General features: G+C 41.5%; 1 protein-coding gene across 1 annotated transcript in view; it reads right to left on the bottom strand.

Annotated features, from left to right (window-relative positions):
• The window catches only part of Lrp2 (LDL receptor related protein 2), a 162265-nt gene that overhangs the window by 19641 nt on the left and 129083 nt on the right, over window positions 1–13541 (bottom strand). The window contains exons 61-66 of the mRNA XM_019204954.1: window positions 13162–13299; window positions 9811–9933; window positions 7116–7244; window positions 4157–4288; window positions 2475–2606; window positions 654–797 (exon numbers count right to left, since the gene is read on the bottom strand). Coding sequence (XP_019060499.1) covers window positions 654–797; window positions 2475–2606; window positions 4157–4288; window positions 7116–7244; window positions 9811–9933; window positions 13162–13299 — 798 coding nt within the window. The remainder of the gene's footprint in view (window positions 1–653; window positions 798–2474; window positions 2607–4156; window positions 4289–7115; window positions 7245–9810; window positions 9934–13161; window positions 13300–13541) is intronic.

Below are 13541 nucleotides of genomic sequence, written 5' to 3'. Positions count from 1 at the left end.
TCAGGTGCCAGGCATGTAGAGATGAATTAGATTCAATCTCTCTGTCTTCCAAGAGCAAACGATTAGGGGATAGGGAGAAATATATATAAACAACTAGCTCCGAAGTTCAAGGTAGCACGTGCTCCAGGAGAAGAATGAGCAAAATGCTACAGGCTCATGTGTGAGCATTCCTGAAACTGCCAGAGGGTTACAGATGTCACAGAGGAGGTGACACTGGAACTGGGAGTTTGAAGTCTCAGCAGACGTTTTCCAAATTGATAATGGCAAAGCAGAACAGAAGCTGCCTGAGCAAGGACAAGGGAAACGAGGGAAGAAGATGTGGAGAAAATTCAGGAAAGTTGGCAGGAACCCAAGGCCGCTGCAAGGCATCTGGAGCATGCTGGATAGGAGCCTCCTTTTCCACTCATGCAACAAAAGCCACCCATTAAAAAATAAATTCCCTTCATGCACGCCTGTAATCCCAGCACTTGTGAGGCTGAAGCAGGAGGATCACTGTAAGTCTGAGGCCAGCTTGGGCTACACAGTGAGTTTAAGGCCAGCCTGCACTACATAATGAGACCCTGTCTCAAAAAAGGAAAAAAGAAAAAATATTCTTACAAACTCAACGAAGTCAATTAAAACCAACAATAACACATGCCAAACTTGATACTCACTGAGGCCTGTGCCCTCAGGATCCCAGTCATAATCAATAGTTTGGATATGTTCCTCATCTTCAAGATACTCTGAGAACTTCTCAGATGAAACATTGTATTTTCGGATTCGAACATTCTCAGGCAGTAGCAACAAAGGAGAGTTTCCTATAAACAAACAAAGGATTACTTTATCTGTTTCAACTCTACCTGAACTTTACAAACACAAAGTAGGATATAAAAATACACAGCAGGTACTCCCCTGCTTGAAAAACATGAAGTTTGCTGGGAATCTGAAGTCTCTGTTAATAAATAAAGCTACTTATCCACCTGGATTGCAAAACCCATGGCTGTGGACAATTCTTGTCCCTATTTCAGGTGCTGAGCTCAAATTTCTCTTTGGATATTATCAATTCTTTATTTGTCCTGAGTGAGGGGTTAGGCAAGGCTGATCCACAGAATCCTCATTTCCATTGCATTTCCCCCCATTATTCACTGACATTAAAACAGACCAAAAAAAAAAATATATATATATATATATAATATTCACAGACTCGTTAAAAGTTCACCAGAAAATGAATTCTTTTCTTACTCTTTACTGACAGGTTTTAGGATTCTCCTAGCAGGTAATCATCTCCATGATCCAATATAGATTCTAGCTAATGAGGAAAAGCCCAGCTCTTTTCTTAATGTTTTAAAAAGTTCTCTTTACCTAAAGCAGATCTTTCAATGCTAACTCATCCCAAGAAGAGTGTTGAGAATTTTTAAAATTTACTTGCATAGTGTCAATCAAGTATAATTTAAGTAACTTTTACATTTTCATTTTATATATTTTACCCATCCTGATACTCTGTTTTATATGAATATTCTACCTCATTTCAGTCCGCCCCTTAGTTAAATGATTTAAACATTTTAAAATTTGCTGCTCAATTACCAACTTTCAAATGCCTTCACTTTAGTTTTTATTCACTGTCAAAAATATTGGAGGATAAAATATTTAAAGTATGCTAGTCAAATGAATGCTTTAAAAGCCCAATTTACATGAATATATTAAAGAACATTTTGGTCCACTTTGCCCTTAATTTATACATTAAAAGGCTAATTTTTACCAAGTATCTTACACTCCAGTACAAATACCAAATTCAAAATAAAGGCCCTTCCCTTTTTAATTAGGATATGCTGTTTTATATCATACCTCTGAAATTTAGAATATGGTATCTCTTTTTTCTAGTTTTTGGTCTTTCCTGTCTAGTACTCACTGATGCTTCTTATCTGGCCTGATTCTGAGGTACTGACACTGACCTAAAATGTAAAACTAATGAACTAATGAGTCAAGTTCTGAAACACCAGGCTCCTTCCTGCGACTGACAGTCCATGAGCACTAACAGAGGGTCCCAGCAGCACAGCGTCCTTGATTTGCTCCAGTTCAGTGTATTTTGTGTCTGTCTTGGGTCCCGTGGCCTCAGATCTTGACCTCAGTGAAGTGGGAGCCAGAGGACCTTGTCATACCCCTTGTGTTGGTGACCATCCCACTGGCAGGCTTCTGGAGGGTAACGTCTTGGCCACTTTTTAAAGCTTTCATCAAGGCAAACAAAAGGCTATGTCCAGAATAACAGATGATGCCTGCCTCTTGTTCTAATTCCTACTTATCTGTGGAGAGATAGTAGTTGTCTTAAACTGGCAGGGAGGAAAGAGAAAGGAGGAGACTCCCTAGGTGTTGGAAGAGAAGTAGCCAACAAATTAAAACTAAGACTCTGAGTGTCAGGAGTTTGTTTGCTGATACATCACACTCATCAGCACTGATTTCCCCAAAAGCCAACTGATCCTGACACGCCCCCTTCGTACCATAGGCCGCACACCGCTCTCCATAGTGGGTACTCATAGACCGGAAGCCATCCGCACAGAAACATTCATAACTTCCTTTGGTATTTCGACAGTTCTGGGGACAAATTCCAAACTCCTCACATTCGTTGATGTCTACAAGCAAAATAAAACCAATATGAAACATCTGCTCCTGTTCAAATCCATATGCAAAAACAATACAGACCACAAGTGAAGAAGAAAATAAGCAACAATACAAACATCTGTGGAACATTTATTAAGCTTCAGACACTGTCACTACTGCTGCTCAGCAGTGGAAGACAGTGTTTTCACTAAGGCAGCATGATTTCATACAACAGCTGAGCAAATTATTTTTTCATGTTGGCATATCTTTTCTTTTTGGCATAACTTTTATTACAGTATATTGTTATAATTGTTCTATTTTATTTTTAGTTATTGTTAACCTCCCACTGCACTCAATTTATAAGTTAAACTTTATTATTGGCATGTACATATAGGAAAAAACATTGTATAGGTTTGGGTATACATTTCAGAGAAAGCAGCATATATAGGGAGTTTAGCATAGCATGGACAGGGAGGGCTTCAGGATCTTCGATGGGTACCCATCAGGGGGACTATTAGATATGAAATTATTCGCTTTCCTTTGTAACACTATGAAAGCACACTGTTAGCTCCATTTTATATTGGAAGAGACAGGGTGGCTGAGTATTTTCTAAAGAAATATTCTGGTAAGTGTTAAACCTGGGGTGTGGAACCAGGCAGCTTTTTGAGACCTTCCTCAAAATGATACACAATCTTGCTGTGCTCAGAAAGCTGTAGCTCAGCAAATTTTGGCTTCAGAAAGCATCTATAATGCTATTACTTGATATCAATTCGCTTCTGTTAAGTAGCTTCAGAAACAAGAATCATTGATTTGGCTTTTCAGTTGAGTTCTTCAAAGTGTAAGTACCCAAAAGAACTCATAATTGTCTTAGTATGACATTTAAATTAGACCCAGTAAATATATATAATAAAGAATACGAAAGCCAGATGTAGTGGCTCATGCCTGTAAGTTCAAGGCCAGCCTCAGGTACATAGTGAGTTTAAGGCCAGCCTAAACTTCATAGTAAGAACCTATCTCAAAATACAAAACACAGGGCCTGGCATTTAGCTCAGTGGTTCTGCCACTTGCCTTGCAAGTGCAGGGTCCCAAGTTTGACTCCCCAGTACAAAAAACAAACAAAAAAAAAAAAAAAAAAAAAAAAAAAACAAACCTCAAAACAACAAAAGAACACTAAAATCATATTTGTCATTGACAGTCTCACTGCCTTCCAATGCTACACCTGAGGGAACCAATTTCTGGCTCATCTAAGTAGGTGTATAATAAAAATGTATTGTCTGACATAAGACAGAAATATACCTTGAGTTGTACTTCGTTTTTAAATTTGACTTCCAATACTAATACATCAGCATCCATCATCACCAAGACTTTCATCATTCACCTCAACTGCACAGACCTTACTGAGCACAGTCTATATGCTAAGCACTGAGCTAGGTACACAAGACAGCATGGATGCAGAGGAAGAAAACAACTAGCATTCTTGAGTATTTTAATGACTGAGAACCGTAAGCATAGACTCATTAAGAGAATGAAATGGAGGTTCAATAAAAGGGAGTCAGTAGAGAACCTGGAAAATATACTCTACCTTGACAAGAGTTTCTGTCTGAAGTCCCAGCTTTGTACCCAGTTCTGCAGGAGCAGATAAATCCACCTTCACTTAACTGGGTGCAATTTTGTTCACACAGATTTTCAGCACACGTTCTGTCGTTTCCGATGTCTGAGAAACAAAATTCCAGCATTACAAATGAAAGGTACGCACTAGACCGGCCACAAATGAACAGTTCAGCGTTATCTTAGCAGGAGCACCTGCTCATAGCCAACTGTGTGACAACCGGAGAGGATAGGGGACATGTGCACTCTGATTTCTGGGAATGATGTGAATGCCATTTATACAATGTATGTGATGATTACTGAAGTGACTTCCCATTATTCACAGCACTGCCCACTCACCTCAGTACCAACTCTGGAGCCTACAACTATGAAGCCAGGGACAATTATCACCACCACCTCTGCAACTCAGGTGGATGTATAAGTAGGTAGATATATAAGTAAAAGGAACTGATTAGGTTAGGACAAAACCACAAATAGAAGGGACTTATAAAGTGACAAGAGGACCATAATTTGCCAAACACAACCATTTGATCATTTGATATGAGACATATATGCCTCAGGTGTTGGCCAGGTGCAGAACAATGCACAGTCCTGTTGGACAACTGCTGTTATCACCATGAGTTGGTGTACATGGAAAGGAAGTTTATAACATGTTTGGATGTACCACAGGCTTCAAAAATACTCAGACGATCTATCCAAGCCATCCATTTGGCTTTCAATTTTGTCTTTCTTACTAGTTTTCTTCTTTCATCTTTACTGTCCATCTCCCTCCAAACTTGGGTCTTACAGAGAGGCTGACAAAGGTGAACATGGACAAGGGAGTTGGAACAGTGGCTCTGTTCCCTGGGGACAGTGGCATCAAGCTGCACCTGCATTTCAAGTGAAAGATCTCTTGGTCACAGCTCCTGAATATTTCAGTCAAAGAACCTGGACTCTCCTGGCTCAAATCCAAACAGATTTCCACTTCTCTGTCTTAATGAGGTGAACTCATGCTTCCTTGAGGCATAACAACTACATCAGTTTAAATAGTAAACAGAGTAAAATCAAGTAAGTTTCAAAACATGAAAAATATCTATCAATAAAACTCAATGACATTCAATGGACAGCACATGTCTGATGTAACAGGGCTCATTTTCAGAGGATGTCTCCTCTAAAATCGTGCCAGAACTTGCTCTCTGCATAGGTCTTATTTGGGGGGAGAAAGAGCATGAGATGATAATATGGTAACCTGCCTGAATACTGTAACTATTTCACTATGTTTATCAAAATATCATGTTGTACACCTCAAATTTTAATAGATTAAACAAATCTTGGGTACATTGAGGAAGGAGGAGGAGGACTAGGAAGAAATAAAAGGGAGGAAAAGAAAGGAAAAAGAAGGGAAGAAAGGAGAGAAGGAAAGAGGAAGACAGAGGAGGAGGAGGAGGAGAGAAAGAAGAGGAAGGAGGACATAGAGAAAGGAAAGGCGATTAACAGCACCCAAGTACTGGTATTGTAAGTGAGAATTCTACACCTAGTCAAATTAATAGCCCCTGGCAGTAAGACTGAATTCCACACCACACATCCACTTTATATCTGAAAGAAGCTGTTTCTAGACCCATGTTAATGTCCATGCTACTTATTTCCTTTAAATAATCCCCAACTGAGTTAAATACCATTTGAGTGGAAAGTACTGTAGTGGATTGTAAGCCCTTTTTGCTGGCATGGGCAACTCAAAGAGAATGCAGTGTTTGACTGATGTCCAAAACGCAGATACTCTAAACTCCTGGAGCTTCTCAAATATCAGTCTGAGGGTCAAAACCCAAATGTACCACGCAGTTTTGCAAATTATGTCACGTTCACGTTTTCAATATCTAATCAAGTCACTTCATCATGTCAATAACTTGCCAAGAAGGTGTGGATGATACAATGTAGACAGCTCCCTAAGTGTGGTTATTCAGAGCCCTCTGTAACTCACAAAGGGGAAACGTCTCCATGAAGTCCTCTGGATGCCTCAAAAATAAATCGAACAAAGTGCAAGAAGTTGAAAGAGCATGGAGCTAAGTCTAAGGCTCCTGAAGTATTAAAATCTTTTTTTCCTAGGAGGAAACTGAGGCCTGGAGAGGTCATGATGTGCCAACATAAGGGCTGCGGCCAGCTCTCCCCACTTGGAGTCACACCGTTATCCATGTTCTGCCTCTCACACGCTGTGTGGCCTCAAGCACACCACTTAGGCCTTCTGAACTTCAGCACAAACAGACAACCCAGTGGAGTGAGCCTAGGCAGCTAATCAAACAAGGCATGAAAAAGGACTTCATGAGCTAGCTATAAAGGGACTACAACCGTGGAAATGAGGACTATGTCCGTCCAACATTTCCATCAAGATGTTGAACTGGAACCACCCCTTAGTTATATCCATCACCCCTCTTCTAACACAAATTCTCCCTTCTTAAAATAAATGTTCCTTCCAAGGGCCTGTGACATTCCCATCTTCATCAACTCCACTCAGATGTGTCAAGGACAGCACATTTGGTTTAAGATGAAAAAACCATGTGCAGACTAATAAAACACGTAGCTCTAAGGTGCAAAGAGGTACACTGCAAAGAGGCTGTGCTCTGCAGTTAGGCAGACCAGAGTCCAAATTTCAACTCAATCTCTCAATGACAGTGAGGCCTGGCCAATTTCGTTGACTCTACATCAGTGGTTCATTTGTGTAGTTCTGAAAATGCTATCTAAATGATACGATCACTACAGGATGAAATGAGATAACCCATGTCAAACGTTAGCACAACATCACTGTGCTCAATGACAGGCAGCTGTGAGGTTGACTGCAGTTCCGAGCACAAGGTAAACAAAAGAGAACTAAGTGGTTATCCTGTGCTTTGTTTTTTGCATGCTTTGATTAGGTAAGCCTGAGTTACCGTGCTGGTGTTCGGAAATAAATGTTTACTTACTACAACCCGTTTCATCAGAGCTGTCACCGCAGTCATCAACATCATCACAGATATAGTGCTGTGAAATGCAATTTCCATTGCTGCACTTAAATTCATTTTCTGTACAAGGCTTGGGGGTTGGTTTCCTACCTGTAATTTAAGAACAGGTTTAAATCAAACCCTTTTTTCCTGTGAAATAGGATGCTTCCCCCTGTAGCAGAGACAACTGCTGCTCACCAAGTAAATGCTGTCTTCCCAGTGTCCCTTGCAGGTAGGTTGGGACCATGTGACTAGATCTACCCTATAGGCTATGAGTTAGAAGAAGTACAGGTCACTTTGGGGATGAAGCAGTTAAAAAACCCTTGTGTCCTCTGTGTCTCTTAAGCTGCTGCAGCAACCCTGGCAGCCAGGCATGTCAGGTGGCAAAGCTACAGGTGGAGGAGCTCTGCAGCCTGGCGGGGCCTTGCTAGCAATGAGAAAGAAGGCTTTGTTATGTACCACTACTAAGACTGTGGGATGTGGTAGGGAGTATTAATTACCCTGAATAATATAGTGTGATGAGAGAAGTAGGGAACGTCTACAACAAAAACCTAAAATATGTGGCATTAGCTCAAAAGTCAAGAGGCAAGCAATGAGGAAACAGATATGGGTGGCAGAAAAGATGGAGATCTATGTTGTGCAATAAGAAAGAACTAAGTAAAGCTGTTGCCTTAGAAAATTTAGAAGGTAGGTTCATGTACTTACTGAACTTGACAATACATAGAGATTAGGAAGCAGAATGTCAACAATGTGCCCTGGTTGAGATACCCTGAGTTTGGAAAGGCAGTATACAAAGAGAGGAACTAGGGGCCGGGGATTTAGCTCAGCGGTTCGGTGGCCTGCCTTACAAGCGCAAGGACCCAAGTTCAATTCCCGGTACCAAAAAAATAAAAAGAGAGAGGAACTCAAGCAAGAACTGGAAGATTTGTAAGCAGAAATGAAAGGAGAAGTCCTAAAATTCACAGTGTGGGAAAAGTTGACTGCATCAAGATTCCAAAAAGAAAAGGGAAGAATCTGAAGTTTAAAAGGGTTTGAGACACAAAGGCCCAGTAACTGCTTAGTTGGATGGATCACTGTCCGTCATTTTTCTAGGTGGGTTCAATGTAAATGACAATTCATGTGGAGGTGTAATGGAGAAAGCAAGCAAAGAAATAAGGCAAACTGCAGACCTATGTCTGAAAAGGAACAATGAACAAGATTATTAACCTTTAGAACTGACTGGATATAGGTCAAATAGAGTCCTGAGAGAGATATATGCCCAAATAATCTAAAATACTATGACTGTTTGAGACTTTAAAGAGAAAAACAAAACTCCTGGGTCCCTAACCTTGTACAAGCAAGAACTGGGTTCTTGTCTAAGAAGGGAATTATTCCCCATTGTCTCTTTATCTGAGGAGGAAAATGGACAATGAAAACCCACCCAAGGATAGAGTCAGGGACAAGAAGGATCAACAGAAACGGGGACTCCTCTCTGAGTGGTGTCACGAGCTACGCAAATCTTCTGCACTGCCCACACAGGGCCCTTAGCAGTCCCCGCACAGGATGACATATAACTTCCTCTCCAAGCCAGCTCAGTTTTGAGAGTGAAAGTGATGCTGCTAATGATTCCCCCAAGATAGCAAACATAAATCAGGGTGGTCCTATGCCAACATGTGGTTGTAAGAAATCTCTAATTTTTTCTTTCCAAATGGAATGTTTATTGCTACTCTGCTTTCCTGTTCTACCACTACCAAGGGCAAGTGGCCCAGATAAATCTGTACTGTTAGTTTATCTGTTCCACCAAGGAGAACCACACCTGGAACCGAGAGACGTGACTGTCCATGCCCAGAGATCCCAGTGTCAACCCCTCTCTGACACACAGCCCATCCTTGGATGGGAGGGCATTGAGCATTCTAAGGCCACCATGGTGAGGCCATTTAGTACGACAGATGGAAAGTGGAAAAGTAGTCCCAGGTAGTGTCTTCTTGGGAAAAAATACTAATTGCAGCCTCTGGAAATAATTTCCCACACTCAATTTTTTTTCTAAGCAAATTAAACTGCCCAGAAAATTAATCAACTCTTTCCTTCAATAGATAAATTTTTAAACATTCTCAAAGTATGAAGAAAATTTAAATACCTAAAATGTTAAATACAACCAGTTTAAAACTTCTACCTTAATCTATCATTTTTCTCTTCTGGATTTTAAGAAGGATATTAGATAAACTCCATTAATCCCAGAGCTGCCTAACTCAACAGCATCTTTTCAGCCGGGCATTGACAATGAACATTCATTCATAAGCTCAGATGAGCAATTAGCAACTCCAGGATGAAGAGTGACCCAATCCCAACTCTGAAAACAAATACCCCATTAACTTGTGAAATGTGACTCAGCCACTATTTAGTGTTCGTTTTCATTTTCTCGTGAGAAAAAAGGGGGGGAAAGAGCTTACTAAGCATGAAAGCAAAGACGGAAAAATTAAGGGATTTGCAACATTGCTCAAATGAAATAGGAAGAAGACAGGGCTGCATGTGAGAAATGCATGCGCTTCTGTGGTGTTGTAAACAGTTTTGTCAGTAGAGACATGTTGTCATAGATACAACTCAAGCCTCTGGAGAGCAACACAAAATGCCAGAGGTGTATGTGAAAGCTGCCACTGGGCACTCTCAGTTTTTCCCACTCCCTTTGCCTTTTGCTTACAGTGCTCCTCTTTCTCATCAGTTCCGTCTCCACAGTCATCCACGCCATTGCACAGCTGGTGAGCATAAAGGCAACGACTATTGTCACACCGGAAACGGTGAGGAGGTTCACAGGCAACACTGACTGGAAGGAAAGATGGAGAAATTAAATTGCAGTTAAGTGTAGCACACAGCCGTGGGTATTTCACACCTCCACGCCAGGATCAGGCTTGCTGCACTCGTTCATTCATGCTCACTTGGTTACTCCATCAATAAATATAAATACATCTTGCGTACCTGGCACATATCAATGCACTGCCCTAGGCACCAAGTACAACAAGGAACCAGAAAGAGACAGTCCTTGTCTCCATAAAACTTCATTCTATAAGAAAACAAATTTTACCCACTATGTGCTCCATTATAACTGAGAAGCACTAGGAGGGGACCTGACATCCAGCACAAGGAGGATGGATCGGAGGAGGCTCCACACTGGAAGATGTGGAATCTGGGAGGAGCATGGCAGGTTTGAAGCCTTTATAAAAGTCTCTGGCTATAGCACAGAGGGAGGAGGACAGCGGTGGCCAGGAGGCTGGAGAGGCCAGAAGGAACTTACATGGCCTCTTATCCTACTAGCCAGGAAGCCACTGTTGGTCCTCTTAACTGCAACTGTTACTGAGTCTCCGGACTTCAAAGTCCTCATTGACATTGCATCCTGTACTGGATTTTCCTTGCTAAATCCCCTCACATCTTAAATTTAAAGCTGACATCTCATGGTCAAACTCTCACTCATTTCGTTGTCCACACAGCTATGAGGAATCCTAGTACCCAGTACAGGGAAATACACCATGAATTCAGTGTGCTCTTTCTCATGGAAGACTTGAGCTACCTACTTTTCCTTTTGACTTTATACCACACACTAGATCAAGAGAAGAGACTTGGAATGAGGCTGTTTGGGGAGGAAGGGCCTTTAGAAATACTAAAGAACTATTCCAGAAATTAATTTATCTGAAGGGTAAGTGTAACATTAAAAAATAGTATTGATCTTTAAAAAAAATATATCACAACTACGACACTCTTCAGCTGGAAGTAGCCAGCACTGACTTTGCCCTTTGCCCCCTCACAGCAGTTAGGGGTACTTCTTCAGAGGGGGGAATGTTGCACAACAAGGAGGATAATCAAGACACATTCATTCACTGAAGGCCAGAATTGTAAAAGGAGATAAACTGCTTTACTCTTGTGCTTCCCCTGGGGATAAACAGCAGTGACTGATATTCTAAATAGGTTTCAGTCACCTGGTGGGGAGCCAAGGTCTTAACCCAGGCTTTCCAGGAATTATCCCTGACCCCCATCCTTGCTGAAAATCCTTGTATATGCTATGTGACTTGCTCCCCATTTGAACCCCATTTAATCAATATTACCTGGGTGACTATACTTGTAATCTTACTGGTTGGTCATGGTTTTGCCCCACCTTATGCCCACCTTGTAATTTTCCATTGCGTCAATAGTTTTGTCCTACACTGTACCTGTCTCACCACATGGTTTGGCTGTATGTAACATCTTGGAGAAGTGGGGTGGGTGGGCAGCCACTTTCCGGTCCCCCTTTTGTCTCTCTTAGACAGAAGCTTTCTTTCTCCCAATAAAATTTTCCTACTCTTAAATATGCTGTGTTCCTGCCTCTACAGAATTTAATTTTACTGGTGCTTTTTTTTAATCTTCTGCAGGAAAATGACCTGTTTGAACAATTTGCATGCTTGACAGGTCTTTCCAAGATTTATCAAGATAAATACAAAACAAACATGGCTAGTTTCTAACAGTGAAAGAGATGAAAAGTGTCAGAATGCCATTGTGAAAATACAACATACACCTGTTCAAATTCTTTAGGAGAGTCAAACGTCAGGACTAAAAAGTGTGATGAAGTGTGATGAACGTAAGGAAGGGAACGAAAGAGGTACTGGGAAAGGCAGAAGGCAAACTGCAGCTGTGTCATTCTGGGAGCTCAGTAAGAGCACAGCAAAAATGTGTCTAGGGACCCCTTCTCCTGTGATTTGAGGTTCACTACGCAACATCCTTAAACTTGAGCCTGCAGCAGCTCCCTTGTGCTGGAGACTTGTTCATGCACAGAGCTGGGCCCCCGTAGCCTGTGGGACCCACGGACTTGCATTTCTAAATTCCCAAGTAATAATCACTCTCCCAGTCCAGGGAAGACACGTAGAACTACCACACAAGCTTTTCTCAAGGGACTCAAACACGTAGCAAAATGAAACAGCCTCTATTTTTATTTGCGTCATTAAAATAAGTAATTCTTAACCAAGGGGTTAAGGAGCTTTAAAAAAAAAATGTCAGGCCCATCCTTGGGCTTTCTGCCTTAGTAGGCCCGATGAGGGTGAGGACAGGGCATGTTTTTGAAACAGCCCTCACCCATAGGTTCTGCACCAGACCCATGTACAAACAAAAGAGTCTTGGATGGCTTTGAACACAACATTAAAAGGAAGTGGCTTTAAGGATTAAGCATTTTTCTAAAAGTGCTCCAAGACATTGAAGTCATAGTCTTAAGTGAAATAAATAGGACATGTATAAATACCGAATAGTTTCTCCAGTGTGAAAAACTGAAAGTGCAAATAAGGATCAAAATGTATAACTGATAATGGGAAAAAGGAAGAAAAAGTCCAAAGGGGAAGGGGAAGTGGGAGGGGTTGGAAAAGGAAAGAAGGGAATGGAATTAATAGGAAAAATGGAAACAAAGTCTTTGTAAATAGGGAAGGGTGGAGGGGTTGAAGGGAGGGGAAGGGAGGGGAAAAATTAAGAACCAAGATATAACATGTAAAGGTACAAATTCCCCATAATGAGTGTCATTATATTGTATACCTAAAATTTACCAATAAACTTAATGAAAAAAAATTTTTAATAAAAATAAAAGTGCTCCAAGATGCCCTAGGGCGATGATGACAAACCTTTTAGAGCTTGGAACAAACATCCCACTGCACACGAGTGCCATGGGTTCACCACCACCGCCCTAGGGATTCGGAGAGGGAAGTTCAAGGGGGCACCAAGAGTAGAACGGAACAGGAGAGCTACAGCTCACCCCTCCTCCTCAGACTTCAGCCACAGCAGACCTGCCTCTGTCTACTACACTGGGTTTCTTTTGTGGAAGCTGTTTTCTAAAAGGCCGTAAAATATCTAAAATCATGAATGTCGGCCCAACTTTCTCAGGTACAGACAGAGGACTGAAGCAAGAAGACCAAGTGAAATCAGCCAGTGCATGTGTCTCGTCCTCAAAACCTGCCCAACCGCCTGCAGGATTGCACACTGCATGTAAGAAATGTCAGGATTTCATCAGACAACATCACTCCCATCCCACCACCCCCTCTCTTACAGCACAGATGAAGCTCTTCGTCAGAACCATCGCCACAGTCATCGTCACCATCACATATAAAAAACGACTGGACGCAGACATGGTTTTTACATTCGAACAGAGCAGCTGGGCAGTATGTACCATTGGGAAAGCGAGTGGCTGTTGGAGGGGAAGAGATACATGCAAATTATGAGACAAAAATACTAGTTCAGGAAAGCTTGCCTGTTACTCCTCAGTTAGCTTCTATTATAATCCATCCCGATGTACTATGACCTTCACCTCTCCAGGATTCAAACTAATATGTCTTAAGGACCACTGTTTAAACGAGTTTTCAATGGCATGAACTGTCCACGGATAGCACTGGACTTGTTCTCTGAGGGCAAGCCCAGCCTCCAGCTGCA

The sequence above is a fragment of the Fukomys damarensis genome, unplaced genomic scaffold (assembly GCF_012274545.1).
Source record: "Fukomys damarensis isolate Sample0158 unplaced genomic scaffold, DMR_v1.0_HiC HiC_scaffold_26, whole genome shotgun sequence".
NCBI classification, from domain to species: domain Eukaryota; kingdom Metazoa; phylum Chordata; class Mammalia; order Rodentia; family Bathyergidae; genus Fukomys; species Fukomys damarensis.
The sequence above is the reverse complement of the archived record's forward strand: the minus strand, read 5'-3'. Positions and strand labels throughout refer to the sequence as shown.